At 35.3% G+C, this 25,361-nt stretch overlaps 1 protein-coding gene across 6 annotated transcripts in view; it reads right to left on the bottom strand.

Moving 5' to 3' along the window:
• Positions 1-25,361, bottom strand: part of CAMSAP2 (calmodulin regulated spectrin associated protein family member 2) — a 145,732-nt gene that overhangs the window by 5,315 nt on the left and 115,056 nt on the right. For 2 of the 6 annotated variants that reach the window (XM_074308722.1, XM_074308724.1), the window contains 8 exons: positions 23,036-23,129; positions 20,888-20,964; positions 20,531-20,600; positions 17,991-20,217; positions 14,878-15,014; positions 14,215-14,435; positions 12,632-12,731; positions 8,093-8,208 (listed from right to left, as the gene is read on the bottom strand). In XM_074308722.1, coding sequence (XP_074164823.1) covers positions 8,093-8,208; positions 12,632-12,731; positions 14,215-14,435; positions 14,878-15,014; positions 17,991-20,217; positions 20,531-20,600; positions 20,888-20,964; positions 23,036-23,129 — 3,042 coding nt within the window. Of the gene's footprint in view, positions 1-8,092; positions 8,209-8,934; positions 9,064-12,631; positions 12,732-14,214; positions 14,436-14,877; positions 15,015-17,990; positions 20,218-20,530; positions 20,601-20,887; positions 20,965-23,035; positions 23,130-25,361 lie in introns of all 6 variants that reach the window. The other 4 variants (XM_074308723.1, XM_074308725.1, XR_012489056.1 and 1 more) reach the window with 3 other exon arrangements.

Genomic DNA, 25,361 nt, shown 5'->3' with positions numbered 1-25,361 from the left:
CTGATCTCAGACACTTAACACTTCCTAGCTGTGTGACCCTGGGCAAGTCACTTAACCCCAGCCTCAAAAAAAAAAAAAAAAAAAGAAAATAAACAGCAGGATGATTTCAGAAAGGCCTGGAGAGAGACTTACTGATGCTGAGTGAAATGAGCAGTACCAGGAGATCATTATATACTTCAACAACAATATTATATGATGATCAATTCTGATGGACGTGGCCCTCTCCAACAATGAGATGAACCAAATCAGTTCCAATAGAGCAGTAATGAACTAAACCAGCTACACCCAGCAAAAGAATTCTGGGAGACGACTATGAACTACTACATAGAATTTCCAATCCCTCTATTTTTGTCCGCCTGCATTTTTGATTTCCTTCACAGGCTAATTGTACACTGTTTCAAAGTCTGATTCTTTTTGGACAGCAAAACAACTGTTTGGACTTGTATACATATATTGTATTTAATTTATACTTTAATATATTTAACATGTATTGGTCGACCTGCCATCTGGGGAGGGGGTGGGAGGAAGGAGGGGAAAAATTGGAACAAAAGGTTTAGCAATTGTCAATGCTGTAAAATTACCCATGCATATATCTGGTAAATAAAAAGCCATATTAAAAAACAAACAAACATATATATATGTATATATATATATATATATGAATATATATGAGGCCAACTAGCATGTCTACTTCCCCACTCACCTAAGTTTTCCTTTTCTAGGACAAACATTCATAATTCCTTTAGTTTATTCTCATAAGTACGGACACATGACACTTTAACAATGCTAAATGCCTGTCCCTGGACATTTTCCAGATTATCAATGTCCTGCCTAAAATATGGCTCCCAGAACAGAACACAATATTCCAGACATGGTCTGATGAAGGTAAGGTACAGAAGGACTATTACTTTTCAAGTCCTACATGGCACTATGTTTCTCTTGCTGAATTCTAAGCAGACTAAAACGGCTACCACTACTAAAACTCAGATCTTTTTTAGATGAACTAATATTGAATCATGTCTCTCCGAACTTGAAATTGTAAAGCTGACTTAAGAGGACAGCACTAACTGCTTCTGAAAGTGCTTCTATGTATTAACCAATCCTTTCCTGTCTATTAAGATAAAATCAATTTCATTTTTGCATATGATTCTATTTGAAATTTGTTCATCTAAGACACACTAACTCTTTTCTCTTCTTTCTGGACTTTTCTACCTTTTTACCCTGGAGATGTCTTTACTCCTGTGGCCCTCATCCTTGATGGTGAGTTTTTATCTGGTTCATCATTTCATTAAATGCCCAGACCATTTAAGCTCCCTTTTCTTCTAGATTCACTCCTTATTCTGCAAATTTTCCCATTCCTTCCACAGTAGCCTTCTCATCCTAGAAATATTTCTCTGCTCCTTCCCCCCAATCTAGTTCTCTTTGAAATATTGTCTTTCCCCATTACAAGTAAAACTATTTGAGGGAAAGATTTTTTTTTGGCCTGTATGAGTATTCTTAGCACCCAGCAAGTGCCTGGTCCCATTAGTAATCATTTAATAAATGCTTATCTATCTATCTACCTGCTTGTCTGTCTGTTAGATAGCTTAGTCTATCTAAGATTTCTGGATGCCTGAGGACTTGTTAACACTTTTAGCTATTTTTGATTTTTTAATCCCAAACTTAATTTTCACCATCTTCTATGAAATAATCATTTATCATGTGCCTATTGATTTGAAGGACCTTGTTTTAGCTCTTCTCATAATCTGTCTTGTCATTTTATCAAAGGCAACATATACTGGCATATAAAGTATAAAATATGAAGATAACTACTGCTACAATTCTTTTTTAAACCAGGCATTGTTCAAGAAGTCTTTTTTTTTTTTTTTTTTCATTTCCCCACACAGACTTGCATATTTTAGTCATGTCAACATTATCTCTTTTAAGTATTGTGGTATTATGGCAGTAAATGTGTCATCTTAAAATTTCTGCCTTTGTAAATTTATTTAGGGTCATAATAAAACAGACATTCTTAGCAATGGCACAGATGGGTTTGTTTTGCTTAAAGGGAAGGAGGGTAACAAAGAGGATTAGTGGATTGTGAATGAAATGAAAAAGCAACCTTTTTAAATGCACAGAAAAAAATATGTGAAAGAGAGCAATATTGTTACCTATCTTGTTAAACTAATATTATGTGTATGTCTTGACTAACAGAAATTCCATTTCTTATATAATCATCTTCTCTATTCTTGAAGTTTTAAGCATTAATTTTGTTGTTGTTCAGTTGTTCATCAAACATGTTTGATTCTTCATGATCCTATTTGAAGTTTTCTTGGCAGAAATACAGGAGTAGCTTGCCATTTTCTTTCTCCAGCTCATCAGACAAAATAGTAACTGAGATAAATAGGATTAAGTGACTTGCCCGGGTCACACAGCTAGTTAAGTGTGTCTGGGGCCACATTTGAATTTGAATTTGAAGATGAGTCTTCTCGAGCCCAGTGTTCTATCTATAGCACCAGTTAGCAGCCCTTTTAAACTTTAATAATCAAAATTTAAGTGATTTTATCAGCTTCCATGAGTTCAACTGTCATCTCTCTACAAATGAATCAAATCTTGAGACCTAAATCCTAAATTTTGAAATGTTGATGATTAATTTCATGACAAATTAAAAAAAACCTGCCAGTAAGTTAAAATTAATCAATTTCTATGACTATTCAATATGTATCTAGGTAAAAAAGAATATTCTTTCAGTTTCTACAAGATTCTATTTAAGTCTATAATTTTTCTCCTTTTTTGCCTCATATTTTGAAATGAAGTTTTTAACAATCCATGTATTCATTAAGTGCCTACTATGTGAAAAGCACTGGAGCCACAGACACAGAAAAGAGATTTTCCTCTGCTCTTAAAAATATTTTACCCCTAAAGTGGAATGTAATATGTTGATCAGGTAACTGAATGAAGCATATATGCAAAATAAAAATACTATAATGTGGGAGGAAATGGCTTATATTAAAAGCCTATGTTTGCCTTAAAGGGAACTAGGATTCCTTCTTCCAAAAGAAAGAGTTAAGTAGTGAGAGAATTCCAGGCAGAGGGATCAGCCTGTGCAAAGGCACAAACAGAATGGGAGATGGAACATAGTAAACAGGGAATATAAAAATTGAACAATTTAAATTTGGTTGGAACACACAGCACAAGGAGGTGCCCCATAAGTCTTGGTGCAATTTTAAGGAATTAAAAGCTAAAGCTTAAATGATTTTATCAGCTTCCATGAATTCATTGGTCATCCTACATAAATAATTCTCAAATCTAAATATCCAGTCCTAAACTTTCTCTTATGCTCTAGTTTCTCTCATTTCTTTCTTTCTTTTTTTTTCCCCCTGAGGCTGGGGTGAAGTCTCTTGCCCAGGGTCACACAGCTAGAAGTGTTAAGTGTCTGACTCGGGTCTTCCTGAATTCAAGGTTGGTGCTCTATCCACTGCGCCACCTAGCTGTCCCTTAGTCTCTCTCATTTCTAACTTCCTGCTTGACATCTTTCCCAGATGTCCCAAAGACATCTCAAACTCAATTTGTATAAAACAGAATTCATTACTCACTCTTCCTCCTCCCCACCAAGCTCAAGCCTCTTCTTAAATTTAATAACTCAAAATTGCACTAAAACTTCTGGGACATCTTGTCATCTTGAAAGGGAGACTGGAGCTAGTCTGTGAAGGGATTTAAATGTGAAAGGAGTTCATATCTTCTTCTAAAGGCAATAGGAAGTCACTCTAGTTTCTTAAGCAGATCAATAACTAGGTTAAGACAAGTAAGTTGGAGATAGATCAGAGTAAGGGAGGCCAATTCAGAGACTGTTGTTATAGCATGAGGAAAAGATGATGAGAATATGGATCAGGTTATGATATGAAAAAAGAGGTAGTTGCAGGAGATGCAAGTGACAGGTACAAGACTTGGCATTTGATCCAATCGGAGAGGTGGCTAAGTGAAGAGCTGAGAGTGACTCGTAGGCTGTGAAGCAGCTTAGCATGTTCCACACAGCTAAGCTAGGAGGAGGGCAAGGTTTAAGGGGAAAAATTATGAGTTCTGTTTTCTACACATCAAGATTGAGATGTCTAGGGGTTACCTAGGGAAGATGTCCAGCAAGAAATTAGAGATGAAGGTCTAAAGCACAAGAGAAAGCTTCAGAGTTGGGAATTAGCTTTAGCTCACTTGTAAAGACATAACCAATGAATCCTGGGAAATCTCTAAACTCACTGAGACAAAGGATAAAGAAAGAAGTAGAGAGGGCTAAGTAGAACTTTACAATACACCTACATACTGGGAGGGCAAGGACTGATCTGAAAGGAAGACTATTATCTTATTTAACTTTCAGTGCTTTTTTTCCTTCTATTTTTTTGGTTTTGTTTAATTCTTGAAGTCTCATTGAGCCATTTGTTCAATTCTAATTTTTAGTGAATTATTCTCTTGCTTTTTCACTTCTTTTTGCATTTGGTCAACTGAACTTGTAAATAAATTTTGCTCATGGGATTTTTTTACCCATTTCATCAATTTTATTTTTTAAGGAGTTATTCTCTTCAGACAATTTCTGTGTTTTCTTTTCCAGCTAATACGTCTCTTTGGGGCTTCATCTGGAGTTGATTTTTATTTAAGAACCTCAGGATTTGAGGTCCATTCTTTTCTCTCTCCATAAAAGCTGTTTCCAGGGTAAGAGTTTTTGCTCATTTTTTTAAGGTTTGAAAAGTTTGCTCTTAAGTAAAGGGGACAACTGCTTTAATTTGTCTTGGGGCAGTTCTGCTGATTGACTATGGTGCTGAGTAATCCCGGCTAGGTCCCCATTCTTCCAGGGCTTAGTGATTTACAATTTGCCTTTTGTAGCAAATCTGCCAATCCACTTGCTTGCAACCAAGACAGAGTAGTCTAAGAGGCTCATAGAAGATTCCCAGGTATGTGGAAGCTGCAACACTCTGACTTCCACCCCAGCTGCTTGCTAACCAAGTCTTCCTATGCTGCAGTCTGGGCTCAGCAGACTGTTCCCCTGCCTGTTTGAAACAGACCCGTTCTGAAGTTCTTCTAAGATACCTTCTTCTGGGAAGATGTTGTGTACAGGTCCTTTAAATGGACGGCCACAGTGCAACAGGAGATTTGAGTGGTCCAGACGTAATCTCTGTGTAATCTCTGTGGAAAAAGGACTGCTCCTTGGGCAGGATCCTAGCTATACTGAGGTAGCTTCATAATGGGTGGTGGCTCTCTTGCTGATTGGCTATGTGTGGGACCTCACAGACCCTTTTAAGCTCACTGCAGGCTCTCTTTAACCTGGGGTAGCCAAGCCCAGTGGATAGATAGCTGAGAGAGGTAAGGAGTTTGATAGTGAACATGTGGGTCTTCAGACCAGTTGTTCACTAGAGAGTTAACAAGTAAGGGCATTATGTGAGTAGGTATAATAAAGGTTTTAAATTTACACGTGGCTGTTCTTGAGCATGCTATTGGTTATTATTATTTTTTAAAAATTCATTTTATAATTATAATTTTTTTTGACAGTACATATGCATGGGTAATTTTTTTTTACATCATCCCTTGTATTCACTTTTCAAAATTTTCCCCTCCCTCCCTTCTTCTACTCCCTCCCCTAGATGATAAGCAATTCCATACATATTAGATGTTTTACAGTATATCCTAGATACAATATATGTGTGTAAAATCAAATTTCTTGTTGCACGGTAAGAATTGGGTTCCGAAGGTATAAGTAACCTGGGTAGAAAGACCATAGTGCAAACAGTTTACATTCAATTTCCAGTATTCCTTCTCTGGGTGTAGCTGTTTCTGTCCATCATTGATCAACTGGAAGTGAGTTGGATCTTCTTTATGTAGAAGATATCCACTTCCATCAGAATACATCTTCATACAGTATCGTTGTTGAAGTGTATAGTGATCTTCTGGTTCTGTTCATTTCACTCAGCATCACTTGATGTAAGTCTCTCCAAGCCTCTCTGTATTCCTCCTGCTGGTCATGTCTTACAGAACAATAATATTCCATAACATTCATATACCATAATTTACCCAACTATTCTCCAATTGATGGACATACATTCATTTTCCAGTTTCTGGCCACTGCAAAAAGGGCTGCCACAATCATTTTTGCACATACAGGTCCCTTTCCCTTCTTTAGTATTTCTTTGGGATATAAGCCCAGTAGTAGCACTGCTGGATCAAAGGGTATGCACATTTTGATAACTTTTTGGGCATAATTCCAAATTGCTCTCCAGAATGGCTGGATGTATTCACAATTCCACCAACAATGTCTCAGTTTCCCAGTTTTCCCACATCCCCTCCAACATTCATTATTATTTTTTCCTGTAGTCTTAGCCAGTCTGACAGGTGACGCTATCAGTTATTAAACTATGATTCAAGAAATCGTGGTCAGAGACTTTTGAAGGCCTCAGAGGAGGTGAGTTGGTAGAATTAGTTGACACTGCAAAAGGTCAGTGGCCAAAGGTACTCTTAAGGCCTAGGAACAAGGAGAGACTGGTAATAGTAACTGCTAGGAGGGCATGTTACAGTGTTGTACTCCAGATATTTGTGCCTTCTATGATTCCAGAACCAATTTAGAGGCTTAATCTGTTGTTGATTTGAGAGAAGGTCAGAGGTGGTCACAGAAAGTCATGTTTGTTCTCCGTCATCTTGGCTCCACCCTTGAGTTTTCTTTTGCAAAGTTCTCATTTCCTCTCCCCACTTTTCTTCTAAGTCTCTTTTAAGATCCTTTTTGAATTCTTCCAAGAGAGCCTTTTGAGTTGGAGACCAACTCATATTACCCTTTGGGGCTTCATCTAGAGACATTTTGCCATTAGTGTCCTTAGTATTTGAGTTCTCCTCTCCTCTGTCTCCATAAAAGCTATCTAGAGTCAGGGCTCTTTTTGTTTTTTCCTCTCCTTTTAAAGGTTGAGGTCTGCTCCTAGGGCAAAGGGGAGATTTTCCCAAGCTTACTCTACAGGGCAACAGGATATTTTACTCTACCCTGGGGCGGTGCTGCTGGCTTCCTTCCCATACTGGGTGAGCATAGCCAAGTCCCACATTATATTGGGGTTCAGGGGCTCACTATTTGCCCTCTGTAGTTGTATTGAAGGTCTCACAAATAGTCTACTGATCGGTGGATCAGCTTCTGAACCGGCCAGAGTAGCTAATGCTGCTGTATTTTGGCTAAGAGCCTTTCATTAGATTCCCTCTGCAAGTGGAGGGCTTTCTGCCCAGGGCCTCTCTGTGCTGCACCTGCTCTGGGTCAAGTACCTCCTGCTCAACTGAGATAGATCTTTCTTAAAATATCTTACAAAATATCTTCTCCTAGAAATTTGTTGCAGTCCAAATAGTTGTTTTGTCACCCCAAAACTCATTCAGAGCTTGATCTGGTATTGATTCTGAGGGAGGGTCAGGAAGAACTCAGGCAAAGACTTGCTTATTCTCTGCCACCTTGGCTCCACTCCTTTCTCAGTGCTTTTGGTTTAATTTTGAATAAGCCAGATACCATCATATGAGTTAGCTGTCATTAAATTTTAGTCTACTGTTTCAATTTAAATTTAGGTACATCTTTGTATGTGTTTCTGTGCAAAACATTGTTTTACTCTTAAAAAAAAAAAATTTTTTTTTGCAATTGTCAAATTTTTACTTTAAAGTTATTTTTGTATTTCTAAAATTGACCACCTCTCTTCTATGGCTGTCAACCTCCCTAACCAATTCAATGGAGATATAGCTTACCTTAAACTAGAGCCTCTAATCAAAATTCTTGAGGTTTTATATTCTAATTCAAATTTTTAGAAGTTATGTTCTACATGGGTCTATCCAATAAAAAAAATTGGACAGATAAAGTAAAATAAAAAAACAATAACAAACCATCAAACCAACAACAGTTTGGCACCCTACACTATAATAAGCCTAAACTTGTGAGATACTTGTAAAGGTAAAAGAGAATTGATCCAGAGCCTAAAACTTTTTTCTGGAAAAAACAAACAAACAAACAAAAAACAAAAAACAAAAACAAACAAACAAAAAAAAAACACACATAAAAAAATTTATTCTAATAAATATTTCAAATTCAATTATTTATGTAAAAACAACACAAACTTACCTGTATACTCTGTCCCAGATGCTACTGAAGAGGTTGTAGATGCATTTTCCCAGTCTTTTTCACCATTTCGGCTACCACAGCGACTTGGAGATAAAAAGCCCTCAACAGACTCTGACCTAAAAAGACAAAATAGTTTGTACATCTCAAACTAAGAATATTTCAAGAGAAATGAATAAGAAATAAATTACAATGGATGACAATGTGAAATAGTATAACTTCTATTTTTTTTTTTTATGGACTATGGTTACATCATAGTCACATTTTTTAGTAAATTTCATTTTCAATTATCTTCCCTCCCTCTTCTCCCACTAATTAAAAAGTAAAAAATACAAAGCCCATTAAAATATGTATAGTTGTGTATAACAATCATGCATTAACAGTGACTCAGCAATCACATCTGCCAGTTCCTTCACTTTCTGCAGATATAGCTCATCTGGTCTTAGTTATTTGAATTCATCAAAGGCAGCTTATTCCTATTCTCTCTCTACATGTATCAACTCTTCCTTCGCCATTTTCGTTAGGATCTTTCTGGGTTAAAAAATTTTTTCTGGGGCAGCTAGTTGATGTAGTGGATCAAGCACTACTACAGTCAGGAGGACCTGAGTTCAACTCTAGCCTAAGACACTTTACACTTTCTGACTGTGACTGTGGGCGCAAGTCATTTAACCCCAATTGCCTCAGGAAAAAAAAAATAAATAAACAAATTCCAACTGGAAGGAAAAATGGAAGGGCTGAGCAGGAATTATCATTTTCTGTCCTGAGTTATAACTGTAACATTTACTATAAGTATTATTCTTACCTTTTCTTTGATACCCTTCCCCCAATGTAGCTTTAAAAAATACCCCTTTTTTATTCTTCTTCATTTTCCTTGCCATCCTCAGCTCAAAAAGACCTTTAGCATGATAGACAATATTCTAGGGCTTCTGTATTCCCAGAATTAGCTGCTCTTAACTTTTGTCTTGTAATCATGTCTTTAAAAAAAAAAATCCGGGTTGGTTATTAAATTCCCTGTGAATTTGTAATAATCTCTTTATACAATACTCCATTTTCTTCCTCACTAGAATTATTTTTCTTTTTCTCTGCCTCTCATGTTATCTTGTAAAATTTGAACTTACGGGATGCTAACTATTCTTTTCTTAACTCTCTGAAATCTTCCTTTTAAGAATCTGGGGAACATTTAAGGTTATGATCAACTTTTCTATTGCACATTTCAAGATGAGGTGTTGCATTTTCCCTAAGGTTCTAATTCTAACACAGCATCCCCTTTGTGGGTAAGAGTGAAATAAAAAAAAGTAGTTTCTCTCATGAGTTCTTTATCTTTTAAAGAATGAAACTATTATTATTGATGTCAAGAAATTATTAGCAACTCTGCTTTAGGGAAAGAAAAGTGCCAGTACACCTTCACATAATTGGGGTTCTCCCACTCCTCTATCACCACTACAACATGTCGTCTTCATGCCAGGCTTGTGATGTTTCTGAAATTCCTATAACTTATTTGCTACTTCTGACCCAATGATCTATGGGTATACTCTGATGACAATATTGCTTCTTTTTACTTGTCATGATTTTTATACAAATGCTCTCCACATGAATCTGTTTTCTTAATACTGCCCCTCAACCCTTTCCAAGAATACCTCCTTAAGGTATTCTGTCCTAGAATTGAAGGTCTAATCATAGATTTCATCCCACCAAGTCTCAGTGGTATATATAAATTTGCTTCTCTGTATTAGGACCTCTTGTTCATTTTGTTTCCTACCTGCACTTTGTATATTTGTGAAAATATCTTGGACCATAGGTTTTACTGCTAGCTCCTATAGATGTTCCATCACCTATGGTGTATTTGAGTATTTCCATTTTTATTTTAATGAATATATTTAGATAGCTTTCTTCCTCCTCCTTTCTTTTCAAATTCTAAAGTCCTTTTAAATAAGATTTTCAAGACTCCATCCAAATACATTTTTATAAGCCTCTGTCAAGTACATACTCTCTCCTGGGATAGAAATCCATCATTTTTGTGTTTTTAAACTTCAGTCCAGAAATATGAATCCTGTTTCAGCACCATGTTCTTATTTCTTAACTTCCCAAATCTACTTCTTTCTCATATAAAAGTCCTAGCCTTTGACATACATTAATGAAAACATTACTCATAGTATCCTGCATAATTCATAGGTATTCTCTATGACAACTGACCCAAATTAGAAGACTGGGGGTAAAGAAGCCCTTACATAAGGGGCCCAAATATGAGCTAGATCACTAGCTAGTTAACAGCAAGGATGGTTCTTATTGCCTCTACACAGTAATACAAATCACATGTGGCAAGAAGCAGCACTATACATTGAGATTGGGTAACTTTACTTGGATCTCAGAATATTATTTACTGCAAACCAGGATCATTGATGTGGTCTATAACCATTGTCCAAGAATGAGCTGGGACAGACCAATGTACTAGTGAAGAACTGCATCCCATGCATCAATTATACCCCATACTGATGGTGGTCAGAGTTCCACAATGGCCTATTCCATAGTCAAAACAAGGAGGCAGAAACCGACTTCTGAAGAGAAAATTTTTAACAAAGATTGAGAAGAAATATGAAGGCCAGATGAAGAACGCTAAGATCAGTTTGCATCAAGGAGGGCAGGGTAAGGAAGGTAAACTTAGCTGGCACTAAGCCACTGGGCAGAGCAGATGACTCCTTTCTAGATGATGATGAATTGTACCTAGAGTAAAATTATTTATTCTGAACTACAGAACTCTTCTTAAGGAAGATCACAGCCAGAAAAGGGAAAATAAACTCATTCCCTGAGATTTACTGGCAAAACAAATCCCCAAATTGTTTATTAAAAAAAAAAAAAAAAAAAAAGACAACATACATGTATGAAGGTCTTCCAGTTTTTTGACTGAGATTTTCTAATCCTTAATAATACTCCCTAGATTCCTTTTGGCAATCTCATCTGCATCCACATGAAACCACCAGAAATAAGTGGTAATTATTATGGTAAGGTTCTCTATACCATTATTCATGTCTCAGAGAGTAAGCCTTTCTATTGTACTCAGAACCACAAAGAGCTGCCTGACTCACTTTTGTCAGGGAGTCTTCAATAATCATTACTTGTCTCTTTGTCTTCTGGCCCTTATCTGATGCTCCCTCATCACCTGATGGCACCTGTTCCCTCCCACTATGTTCTCTGGAGAATGAGCAGACAGTCCAGAGCTCCCTCTTCAGGAACAGCTTCATATCTGTTACTACCACTAAGTATTTAGGAGTTTCTTCATTCTCCCAAGGTATAGCCTACTGCCCCCCAGGATCTTCTGGTATAGTTCAGGATTACACCCTCCCTTTTCATATCCTTTTCCCAATTTCTTTTGACACAGAATTTCCTCTTGTATTTTTTTTAAAGGAATACTTAATTCTCACTAACAATCGAGAGAGCAGAGCAGTATCCTTTGGGCCCCCCTTTATCTTCTCAAAAAGATGACTAGCATACATTTTGGGCATGGTTTAAGGAACTAGGGATCTATAATCTAGAAAAAAGAATACATAGCTGGGGGGAGAGAGAAGTGAAGGAGGTATATTAAAGTACCTCAATGATTGTCAAAAGAAAGAGTAATAAAATTAGTTTTGCCTGGATCAAAGGGCATAACCACAAGTCAGGGATAGAAAGGAAAACTTAATATTCTGAGTTATCCCAAAGCAGAATTGTCTCCTTCAAGAGATAGTGGTTTTTTCCTTTTTAAATTTTTCTCTAACAAAATAACTAAAATGGAAATGTTTAAAATGATTGTATGTTTACAATCTATATTAGATTGCTGCTTACAATCTGGGGAAAGGCAAAGATAAGGGAGGGAGAAAAAAATCTGGAAGAAAAATCTTACAAAAATAAATGTGAAAACTATCTTTACATATGATTCAAAAGATAAAATGCTACTGAGGAGGAAAAAGAGACAGTGGTTCTCTTCACCAAAAGTTTATAAGAAAAGGGCTGGGGTGAGTGGGTGAAGAGGTAGCATGGCTAAGATGGGTTCTCAGTTTTGGTGTGCTGGATCTGGTCTCTGAGATCTCTTACATCTCTCAACTATTTCATTTTTGGGGGAAGAGCAGATTTTATTGTGTAAAGACTGAATTTAGGTAATAAATCAGTACCAAACAAATGTAATTAGTCTATGAGAATAGCCCAGAAAATAACTGGCACTACCAACCTAAATAATTTCACTTTTCCTTTATCTTCCCCCACCCTGAAAAAAAATGATAATTTTATTTAGCAAAATTTTAGCTTGTGACAATTAATACAAATAAAATATTTTCATAAACAGCAAAAAATGCTGACAATCTATGACCAGGGGGAAAAAGTCTTCTAAAAAAAAAAGGAAAGTTTGTCTTAGGTAAAACTATGGATATGATTTAAATAGGAGGTTATTTAATGAGCACAAGTTGCATAACATTAAAATGGAGAAAATTGAAGATTTTTTTTTTATTATTTAGGGATAATTAAAAATAATGAATTATTTTCTAATAAAAATGTTAATGATGATTACTTTACCTTGGTGTTCTCTTGCCCGAATGCACACTCTCATTGTCTCCTGTGTTCAGTGACGCCAAAGAAAGGCTAGAGACTGAAAAAACACGATAAATTCGTGACCCTAGATAAAAACAAAGTTAGAATTTTTAAACAGGCAAATAGCAAAGAGTCTGTTCATTAGATAACACCAGCATATGGAGATAAGAGCTTCTATAATAATTTTTTTTCACTTAGTATTCATCTTAACATGTACTATGCTGCATGCATATATGTAGTTTGCAATTTTGTAACACATGAATATGAGTAACACACAACTGATATACTCTGATAAACATAATTTTATTTTGTTACTAAAATTTGCTATTTCCAAGAAAGCAAGTTTTAAACTGATATATAAAAATAATAATCCCATAAGGAGATTTTATTAAAAACAATCAAAAAATCCAACTCTGCAAGTCAAAAGGTGTTTTCAGAAATCCTTCATTGGTAGGTGGGGAAAAGCAGCTTTTTAACTACAGAAACATTTTTTAGGCAATACTAAATATTTTCTTCACTAAAGTTCTGATGCCTCCTCATGACATGGAAGGTGCCTTGTTCTTGCAAAGACTATGCGAGCTGGGCATAAGTTTGGACAAGTTCTGACAAGAAGAAAAAGCTTTTGAACAGGTGGGTACACTGATAGACTGTCTAACTGTCCAAGGACCAGACCACCTCAATTCGGTTTCTTAAAGTATAGAAAGTGGACTCAGAAAAACGAGAGCTCAAATCCAGCCTGAGACATGTGCTAGCCATTCGACTTTGGGCAAGTCACTTAACATCTCATCTTCTGAAACTGAAAAGCAAAGGGGTTGGACTGAATGACCTCAAAATCCCTTTTAGCTCTTAATCTATAATCCTATCACTCATACTTGAAGGAGTCAGTATTTTTGTAATTTTTTTTCAACATAGATTATATTGAGTGGTGGATTAAATGTAACCAATATGTAATTTTTCTGCATATAAACAATTTTTTTTGCATGTGATTGCTATACTGGGGATTTTTTTAGTTTTTTTAAATGACTGAGAGAATCTTGCCAAGTTTTCCAAAATATTAGATCATAAAAAGATAAGGATTTGAGGGAATAAGAAGTAACCATGCAGAAATGAAAGAGAAAAGACATTAATTAAAAAAATTAGAAATAAAGATCTTCAGTTTCTATATTAAAGGAGCTTTTTAAGGACTTTTTTACCTAACATTTCTTATTATGCTGAAATCCTTCTGGTCCATTTCATGTTTTCCAAATTATAATATTCCTAAGTTTACAAGTGTAAGAATGAATTAGTAAACTGAAAATAATACAACAGTGGCAAAAGTACCACAAAAAGGTTAGTGAGAGTTTTTTCCATTCACATTTGTGTTGCTATATATATGCATGCAGGCATAATATATTACTATTAAAAGTAATCTTCATCTGATAATTTTGGCTTTCCAATTAAGACGCATGCAGATTTCTAAATTAGATTTATCAACTTAGCACAAGACACTAATCAATGCAAGGTCAAGTTAGTATCTCAAACCAAGCTGGTGTTTTTATATGAACAGACTCTTTCTAACAAGGTGTTACCTGGTGGACCTTTGACTGGTGTTTTAGGTGATTCAATATGATCCCTGTGAATAGACTTTGGACGTTGCTTTTTTTGTTTTGCTACATGAGGGCGGGGCTTAATTACTGTATCCATATCTTCCATGAGTTTCAGCTGCTTTCTCCTCATATATTCTTGTCTAATAAATTCTCTACGTGCTCTTTCATCTTCTTTCTTCTGGCGTTCTTCCTCAGTTTTACGCCTATGAAATCAAATACAGTTAAATTCTTCATATTATATATGAGCACAATTTAAAGCAATATATGAAAGAATGTGTTTATATAAAGCAAGTCAAAAGTAGTTCTTAGGTATCAGAAGCATTCCAAAAAATATGGTTGTGTTCACAAATGATTTTCCTGAAATAACCATTAATTTAATTTCACCAATGATATACTCAATTATAGAATTTTCATTTTCTTTTAAAATATACTTTTAGATATTTTTAACCTCATATAAATATGCTACTTCATTTTAGGGAAAATACAGTCTGAAGATACTCTGAAAACCAAGAAACATTCAGAAATCAATACATTTGTCTGCAAGTAAAGCATACTATAGAATAATAATCCTAGCACACGTAAAGTCTAATAATGAATTCAAATTAATAAGACATACCATTTTCCTATGTGAAACAATTTGATTACCTTGTTTCTTCCTTCTTATGTTCTAATTCTGCTTCTAGCTGCTGTTTACGAAGTAAGGTTTCTCTTTCTCTCCTCAATCGTTTCTCCAATAGAGCTGCACGTTTCATTGCCATATCATTCTCTGCTTTTTGATCATCCTAACAATTGGGGAATTTAGAAGAAAGCAGATAAATAACCTCAGGTGACTGCATTCTAATTTGTGAATGTTTCACATTTGGTAGCAGCTATACTTCTAATAGGAAATATGAACTATTTGTGCAACAGGTTGTTATGGAAAACTTATGCAAATTTACTAGCTATATTTCATATTAGGCAATGTGAGGTGATACACTACAAGATTAAATTTATATAAAAGCATATATAATAATATTGAATTTCAAAATAATTATTTTGTTCATAGGATCATGAATTCAGAACTGAAAGGAATCTCCTCTTTTACAAATGAGAAACTAAGACTCAGAGAAGGTCAATAACTCATGTGGGTTAACATCACTACAAAGATGGGAGACATGGGACTAGAACCCATTCTTACCTAATATTTTAATGTACATGGATATTGGGTACTAGAAAAGAATCAATTTATGAAACTATAAGTACAATAAATATTTACAACAGCTCTTTTAGTGGTGTCAAAGAAATAGAAATTGAGGGGATGTTGATCAATTGAGGAATGGTTGAACAAGTTGCAGCATATATGCTTGTAATGGAATATTTTACTATAAAAGTAAGTCAGACAACATGGAAAGACTTATATGAAAAATTCAGAACACTGATCAAAGCATAGTTTTAAAAACTTTAATACTCTTGTTGTGTGTTTTTTTGGGGTAGGGGAAGTTCCTCCCCAACACGACTAATATAGAAATTGGCATTGTTTTTACATGTAATTGGAGAAAAAATATTGAATAAAAAATGAAATCAAAATACAAATAAAATGAACTTGAATTTAAAACTGAAATAATCTGATATTAACAGAATAATTTATTTACAAGCTCAAAATGTTAACACCAGTGTGAAAATGAGAAAGATATTGACTAGATAAGAATACATACAGTTAAAGAGCCTTAAAAACAAAAGATCAACTCCAATGGTGATTAATAGATTCTTATCAACTTAAAAGAATGCCTCTAATGAAAGGAAATAGGATTCCTGTCCTTCTAAAAGAACACTGTTCAGCAAAAATGAAGAAAATAAAGCTGGAAGGGACAGTTAATCAACAGAATGGAACAAGATAGCTGAAGGTAAAATTTAAGAATGATAAATATGAAGCGTCATGAATCCAGGCTAAAAAAAGCAGCTTCCAAATACGGGAAGGTGGTGTTCATGGAGGCAAAGCTATGGTGAAAGAGCTGTTCATGTGACAAGGCTTAACATTTTTCCAAGCAGAGCATGGCATGCTTGAGTGTATGACATTTTGATGTGGTGACTCCAACACCAATGGAGATTTAGGCAACACTAATAATCTAAACATATCTACAGGCAGAGTGGCAATATTTTTGTTTTGTGGGGTTAGACATGTTGGTAACTCTTGTCTGTTTGGAGCACAAGGGTTTGTGCTGATTTCCTGAGATTCCTCTGAGGTTATTTAATGGTCTTTTCTGCACTCCCTTGTGTTACCAGTCCCTCACCTAGATGGCCAATGCAGGGCCGCCCTCTGCTGGTCAGTTTAGGAATAAGTTCCATACTATAAGCCTGCTAGATATCCAGGGGAAACCATGATTTGTTTGCTGGGTATTCTCTTCCTTACTACAATTATAATAAGGTCATTTTCCATAACCTTAATACATTATAAAAATTGGTTTATTTTATACAGTCCGATTAATTTATCATTTTTTGGGGGGGGGATGTTTGTTTTTAAAATATAACTGCATTTGGAACTATGCCCAAAGGGGTATCAAACTGTGCATACTCTTCTATTCAGCAGCCCACATGTGTAAAAATGTTTGTGGCAGCCCTTTTTGTAGTGGCAAGAAATTGGAAACTAATGGATGCCCATCAGTTGGAGAATGGTTGAATAAATTGTGGTATATGAATATTATGAAATACTATTGATCTATAAGAAACAATCAGTAAGATGATTTCAGAGAGTCCTGGAGAGACTTACATGAACTGATGTTGAATGAAGTGAGCAGAACCAGGAGATCATTATACATGGCAACAGCAAGATTATGTGATGGTCAACTTGGATGGTCTTGGCTCTTTTCAACAATGAGATTATTTAGGCCAATTTCAATAGACTTGGGATGAAGAGTGCCATCTGCACCCAGAGAGAGACTGTGGGTACGAGTGTGGATCACAACATAGTTTCACCTTTTTTGGTTATTGCTTTTGTTTGTCATTTTTTTTTTTCCTTTTTTGATCTGATTTTTCTTGTGCAGCATATATGTAGAAATATGTATAGAATTGCACATGTTTAAACATATTGGATTGCTTTTTGTTTAGGGGAAAGGGAGGGAAAATACTTGGAACATAGGGTTTTGCAAGGGCCCTGCAAACTATCTTAGTATGTATTCTGAAAATAAAAAGTTATTATTAAAAAAAAACATAATTGCATATACTATCAATCTAAGTTAATATGTTTTTATTAGTTTTGCTGAACGGATTCTTTTTTTTTTTTTTTAATTCTTCATTACAATGGATAGCTTTCTAACTAGGAAAGAAGGAAAAACATTTGGAAATCAAAGTGATATACAAAACAAAGATTTCAATAAATATTTAAAAGAAAAAACTCAATTTAAAAAAAAAAAAAAAAGACAGCTATTGGCAAAATCCAAAATGCACAATTCACATTTCCAGTCTCTTTGAGATAAAAAAAATAATTTTAAAGACTACAAGGGACTTGTAGGGAGAAAGGAAAATAAGGGGCAAATTTTGTAAACATTCAATTTGATGCCTTTATTCAAAGCAGGACATTTTAGTATCAAATCTCAACTATATTATCCATCACTCCTTTCAAGGAGATTATGGCATGTTGAACATCACAATTTCTATCAGTCAATCAGGAATCACAGTACCAAACACCAACAAATGTATAGTGATAGACTGATAAAAGGTCAACTTGAAATTAAAGCAAATACATTATTTGGGCAGATGTCAGCAGAACTTAAATTACATACCTTAAAAAAGAACCCACAGCATACTTTCTGGTCATCATCAAATTGTTCTTTATCACTTTCCCCTTCATACTTTTCAACAGATACATCAGTCTTATCAGGAGGTTTTAAGTCTGAGAGGGATACTTCAATTAAATTAGCATTTTTAGGAGCTATGGTTGGAGCTGGAGCTAGCAAAGCAGAAGACTGAGGTGGTATAGTGGGTTTATTTATTTGATCTTCATTTGGTGTAAGACAAACAGTCTCCACAATGGGTTGTGACAATACTTCAGAAACTGATGACTCCACAGGTTTGGGCTCCTTTTCTTCTAGTTTGTGTACATGCTGTTCCAAAGTCCCTTTGGATTCCACTTCGTCCTTCACTTCTTCTGTAGATTTAGCTTCCTTTAATTGAGGTTCACACACATGCTCTCCATCATCTCCAAAGCATACAAAAGATCTAGTCTGAATGGGAACTTGACTTGGTGAGAATCTTCTCAAACGAGGAAGGCTATCAACAGACCTAGGTGGAGTTAAGGTGCGATTTAAAGGTGTTATTTTGAGTTCGTTTGGTCTAGGAGTCCTTTGAACTTTAACAGGGAAGGAAGAAGTCTTCCTGTTAGAAGACTGTGGAGATGGATGCGTTGTACGAGGGGAGTCTGAAGAGAATGGCACAATTGGAGATGACAGTCCTGTTTGCCTAGAAGATTTAAATTCTCTAATTTGTTTTTGTGGAGAAGGTTGTGGAGGTGAAATCACCCAAGACTGCTGCTCCCTCATCTGCATTAACATCTCTTGTTGCAACGACAAACGTTGCATTTCTTGTTGTAGAAAATGAAGAGATGAATTTAGTTTTTCAATGGATTTTGTATATTCTAAAATGTCTCCTTCATTTAAAGTCTCTTCAGAGGGGCTTGCCAAGTTCCATTGCTTTTCAGGATCTACAGGTGTGGTTGGAGATTTCAGCCATTTGCCTTGAGAGGTCTCAACACTGTCTTTTATTACTTCTGTGGCAGATTTATTAGTCCGTACATCTGCTTTCTGTAATTCTTTTTCCTTCGTTCTATCAGTGTAGACTTTCTCATCTTCAGCACCAGCTGCTTCTTCTCGAAGAGGAGATATTCCATCTCCTTTCTTTTTTACTACAGTGAGGAAGGCTGTTCTGCCCATTTTCTGTCTCTGCTTGGTGAAAGCTGCTTCCATTTTCTTCTTCTGTGCTTCTATAGCTCTCCTTTTCTCTTCTAGTTTCATTCTAAGATGGACCATTTCAGAAGCCAGTAGCTGGGTAGTATCTCTTCCCTGAGGAAGAGCTGCTTCTTCAGGGATTTGAGCCCAAGAAACAACATGGGGAATATTGAGTTCAGAGCCTTCTGGTGTAGTTTTCTGAGAACTGCTTCCACTACTTCTGCCATCTGTGTGATTCAGTTTTCTGAATTTTTGTTCAGCAAAGCTTGTCATTTTAACTCCTGAGCTGGAAGAAGCACTGCTGCCTGGTTGAGACCTAGTGCTCATAGTACTTGGACAAGGACTTAAAGCTTCTCTGTGGTTGTTACCTCGCATATCATAATCCTGAACAAATTTGGAAGGTTCTTCCATGTCTGAGTCCATACTAACTGTGTAATCTCTCAAAGAAGAATCTTCATCCATAGTTTCTGGAATATCCTCTGAAGGAACATGAATTCCAGTATCTACCTCTGTAGTATCAGTCACAGGACTCAGAGCTCCTTTTGTGTCAGTTATGATGTCAGGACTGGATGGATTTAGTTTGAAATCTGAATTAAGGAGGCTCATGTCCTGGCTATGAAGAAAGAACCCATTTGTGATTTGGTCTGTCTGAGGAGTACAGGGAGATTTGTCAGTATCATGAATTATTTGCAAGGCTTCTTCAATGCTTGGTGTTTCAATCTGGTTGCCAAACTCATCTAGAAGTACCCTATTTTGCAAAGCTCCATTTGGGAGTTTATAATGAATATTTGCATTAGAATTTAGTTCAGTCGTAGTGTGAGGCACACAAGATTTGAGGTCACTTTGAGAGTCTATATTATTTTCTTCTTCAATGCTTTCTGTCTCCTCTTCTCCATTCACTGGCTTGAAGGACAAATTTTTCCTAATATGTTTAGGCATACGATTGTTGTTTAGTGTTAGACCTTCATTACTAAGAGATCGAGTGATTCCTCTATTTAGAGTAGATCTCCGCACACTATTTTCTTTATCAAAAGAAATATCAAATGAAACTCCATGCACAGATGATCTTAAAAAAGAAAAAATGAGAGAAAATTCTTAGATAATTCAAGAAAATTATAGCTTCAAATATGAAATAATGAGATGAATTTTTTAGGGAGAAAAATTTTTCTTCTTTCTAGTACTTATAATTATGGAAATCTCAAGGAATAAGTCAAGAGATGCAACCTACTCCTCAAGCTTCTAAATTTAACAATATTTAGTCCCTTACATGCCTGTTCTAATGCTTCCCTTAGATTAGGGACTAAATACAAATTTACATTAAATAATTTGGCTAACAGAATTTTCTTGGTGGCTATGTTTGAAAATAACTTTTTATTTACCTTTTCTCTTTAGGCCATGTCCCTATGAAGCCATCAACATAAGACATAGATGTAGACCTTCTAATTCCTCCTTTAAATGCAAAACAGAAACATTTTATTTTTAAAAAGGAACACTTTCATAAACTCAAACATTAGCATTACAAAAAGTAAAATAGCAATCTGGAAAATTGCAGATAGATGAAAAGTAAATGAAATATGAGCTATTTAATTCAGCCAGACTAGCCACTATCTCAGGATAAAGAATGAGCCCTCCTATTTATTTATAAATGGTTACTCTTATTGATATTTCAAAACCCAAACTAATAAATGTAAAATATAACCAAAAAGCTCATTCTCTTTTAATCTTTTACTTTTTACCTGAATCAGATGGTGGTTGTGGGCATCGATGTCTAGCAGGCAGATGATGATGAGATTGGGGAAATGTAGCACCTTCCCTAAAACAAATTAATATAATATTATATATTTTGTTACACAAAAATTTCTAGACAAGCTCATCACTTCTCATTCTATACCATAAGATTAAGAAATGGCAACTTTGTACAGTTTTCAAGCCCCCCCCCCCAAAAAAAAACATCCTATTAATCTATTAGGAAAACAATAATTATTGTGATCACATGTAAGATAGCTAAAGTAGCACAGAGGATAGAACACTGAACTTGGAAGGTAGGAAAACATTAATTCAAATCCTGTTCTCAGTTATTTACTAACCACCAATCTGATGGGTGTGAGGTGATATCTCAGAATTGTGGATTCTTTTTGGGAGAGAAGGAGGGGAGGGAAGTTAGGAGGAGTCAATCGGGATTAAGTGATATTACCAGGGTTATATAGCTAGTTGTCATGTATCTGAAGTCAAATTTGAACTTAGGTCCTCCTGATTTGAGGGCTGGTGCCTTATTCACTATATTACCTAGCTGCCTCTGTTCTTTAAATATCTTAAAAATAAGACTTAATAATATTTCCAAGAAAAATTCTGGTTTCTTCCCCCCTCTCAGGTACAATAAAATCAGTAATACAGATGGATTCCCCCGTCAATTCTTATTTAATAAGGTAGATAATCAAAAACAAATTACCATTCAAGATAACTTAAATTTGTACTTCAGAATACCTTTCTACATGCAATTAACTATTAGCAGTTCTAATAAGACAATCATGGAGAACAATGAACTATTAAAATCATATACATGGACCTGCAATTTGTTTTTGCACTTATTTATCAGTATAGATGCAACTTTGTACCCTAGCAATTTAAAACACAGCAAGCATAATGATAAAGCCAAACCTGAAAGATCTGGGTGCCAGAAAAAGAAAGCAGCATTCTGTTCCCCAATGTTTTCCTGTTCATGACAGGGAAGGAGAACACATCTTAATGGACTAAGATCTGGCCAAAGTCAATCTATCTTCCTTTCAAAGTTTTAAACATGTGTAAGTCATTTATTGGGAGAGGAGTGATGAAAATTAAGTGATTTTTTTTTTCCCCCCTGAAGGGTGAGCAGAGGTTAAGGATTAAAGGTCACTTGTTTACTTTTTACAGGATGATCAGAATTATAAACGTATAAGTAGAAGATCTCAATCTAGTCTAACTCCTTCATTTGGAGGGAGGTTAGGAGGGTAGAGGAAGGTAATCAGGGTTAAGTGATTGCCTGGGGTCACTCAGCTAATAAGTGTCTGAGAAGCTGGATTTGCCCTTCTGACTCTAAGGCAGGTGCTTCATCCACTGTACCAATTAACTACCTCCCCTCAATGGCTTCATTTTAAACATAAGGAAACAGAGACCTGGGGAGGCTGAGTGACTTGTTTGATTGCACTGGTAGCTACAGAATAGATATTAACTTTCTCTTAAAAATTTCCCAGAGAATCTTTTGCAAAAACATCTAGCAAAATTAATTCCCTGTACCTTGTGTAGGGTTTAGAAGCCAGGATGACCTCATGTCAAATAATAGGGAAATGAGTTTAATCAAACCAAAAATTTCATCTTTGTTTTTCAATTCAGTTTTCCTGATTTAAAAAACTAAAGCCCCCCCCAAAGCATCCCCCCCAAAAACAAACCAATTAAAAACACTACAAAATGTAGATAATTTTGGTATTATTGTGTTGTTGAGATCTGTTAGTAACTACACAGTTACTACACAGAATATTTTTTAAACAATTAAAATAAATGTCTCAAAGATTACACTCTTTTGAAAAAAATCTAATAAATTTGTCCCAGAGAGCATAAGAGTTAACTTTTTTGTTCTAACAAATCTTACGAGTTGGTTACTATAAAAGTTCAGTTTTGAGATGGCTGTTTAGGAATTCACAGTACATTTTTTTTAAAAACAGAAATAATATAGCTCAAAAAATCCTGTATTAGGGTAAAGGTGTTATAAAGCTATTTAAAGATGGTTTTTAAAGATTACAAAAGTCCCTATGAAATTATAAAAACCCTTGTTAATATTAAAGCTATTTAGCATTTACTGTAGCTATTTTAGTAAAAACTGCAAGAATGATGATAATCATTATTATTACCTTGTAGGGAAGTCAGAACTGGATGAACCATCCATAAAGTTTCTTTTGGCAGCATTTAGGATTGGAACAGAAGGCATTTCTTTCAAAGGTTCAGCTAAAAAGAAGATGAAAGCTTTAAGTTACAATTATCTTTATTCGATGTTTTAATATTTCCAACATTAAATAAAAATTCAAATATGATTTAAAGCCTAAAAAAATTTCTAGGGAAAAAAGAATCAGTTTCATTCAAAGGAGAAAGATTTCCTGCAGAAGATAAGACTTTGGCTGAGTCATGAAGGAGGCCAGAGAAGAGAGGAACTGAAGGTGAAGAGGAAGAGTAGTACATGTATATGGGATGAGGAACAGCAGAGGCCTATGTCACTGGACTGAACAATACATGGAGGAAGTAAGAAGTAAGACAAGTGAAAAATAGGAAGAAGTCAGGTTATGAAGGATTTCAAAGCCAAAAAGATGTTATATTTGATTTTGGAGGTGACAGGGAGCACCCACTGTAATTTAATGTATGAAGAAGAGGAGAAGAAAAGTACCACATTCTATTTTAGGAAGACCAATTATGACATTTGAGTGGAAGACGGACTGGACTGGAGAGATTAGAGGCAGGAAGACAAGCAGATCACTGCATTAGTCCAAAGGTGAAGTGATAAAAACTTGTACCAAGGTAGCTGCAGTGTTAAGAAGAGAGGAGCAATACAACTTAACCACTGATTGCATAGGAGGGGTAAGAGATAGTGAGGTTAAGGATGACATCCTCACCACTGGCAATGTTTAATAAATTCTCTGATGTAGAAAATAGCTTTAAAAAACAGAAAAGAAGGAAAGAGTTACTTTGGGGTTGAATCTGAACTGGGGCAAAAATAATAGAAATTAGGTCAGGACATTTGAAACAGTCATCCTATAAAGTTTCACTTAAATTTATATCTCTATCCTTCTGCTACTGCTCCCCTCATTCCACCCCCTCTACTTAAATCAGCTATAAGACTGGGCCTGAGGGATAAGAGAATAATGATATCTGAGAAGGGTTGAAAGGAGTTTGGCAGCAACTATCAGGGTAACCCCAAGTCTATGTAGGTTTGGGAAAATTTGGGGAAAAGTTTTAAGAGAACAAGAATAAGAAGAATCATCAGTGCTGTTTTCTCATTATTCCAAGGTTTTTCTTTATAAGTATTAAGAGAAAAATCATAACAAATGTTATTCTTCCTATACAGTAATTAAACAACCTCTCCTTTCACTCAATCAAGAGAACATTTCACTGAAAAGAAAATTCAAACATGTCCGGATTAAGCTCCTGTAAATAATTAATGAAGAAGGGTTGGGTTGATTCTTTTCATAATCACTTAATTTTGTAACTATTCAAATAGATATCTTCATATTTTAAATTGAAGAATTAGTTTAATTGAATATAGGTAACTCACTACCTATAGTAGTATAATATACCTATTTTATATAGTATAGTATAGGTTTTTTCTTTCTGATATGCAGGCTTTTTTTTTTTTTAAACACAACTTATAAAACAAGAAAAAATGTGGCATACATGTCTTTAAAGTAATGAGTTGTGGAATTAAGACTATCAAGTCATAAAAGAGCTACACTCAGTGGAAGAGGTACCCATACACATCTATTAAGAATACAATCTGGCATAAGGCCTACTGGTTAAATTGAATTAACTCATTATAGTAAATAGATTGTATGGAGCAAGAAGTGTTTTTCCTACCACAGGTACAGTAATTCTTAGCTTGTTATTTTTTGTGTATTACAACATGGCATGGAGTTTAAAAAAAAAAAAAAAACGCTCCTCAAAATATAAAATGCACAATTTTCCCAATCCTGCAAATAGGGAGAATCCCCTAGAAGAAGAGAAAATTTGGTTCCACTTAACCTTTGTATGCCTCAGTTTCCTCATCTATAAAATTAGACCTAATAGTATCTACCTCCCTGGATTGTTGAGAAGATCATATTTGTAAAGCCCTATGCAAACCTTAAAAGTTCTACAACATGCTATTATTATTATAAGAAGGATCAGGAGAAAGAGGAAGCAGTTAGAGGTTTAGATCTGTCCCTTTCCCTCATTTTGCTACGTGCTAGGTGATAAAAGTAATAAAGAGGAGGGTTTTATGGAATCAGTAAACATATCCTAGAGAGGCAGAACAAGTGACAATGAGATGTCAGGAGACAAGAGGAAAAGTAAAATAAACATCAAAAAATCCCAATCCAAGTAAATCTATAGTCACTTAAAAAAAAAAAATCTGCCTTAGAAAAAGGTAAGAGAAAGTTTGTTATCTTGCTCCACGACTTGAATCCTATATAATTCTATATATTTACATAGAAG

The sequence above is a fragment of the Sminthopsis crassicaudata genome, chromosome 4 (genome assembly GCF_048593235.1).
Source record: "Sminthopsis crassicaudata isolate SCR6 chromosome 4, ASM4859323v1, whole genome shotgun sequence".
NCBI classification, from domain to species: domain Eukaryota; kingdom Metazoa; phylum Chordata; class Mammalia; order Dasyuromorphia; family Dasyuridae; genus Sminthopsis; species Sminthopsis crassicaudata.
The sequence above is the reverse complement of the archived record's forward strand: the minus strand, read 5'-3'. Positions and strand labels throughout refer to the sequence as shown.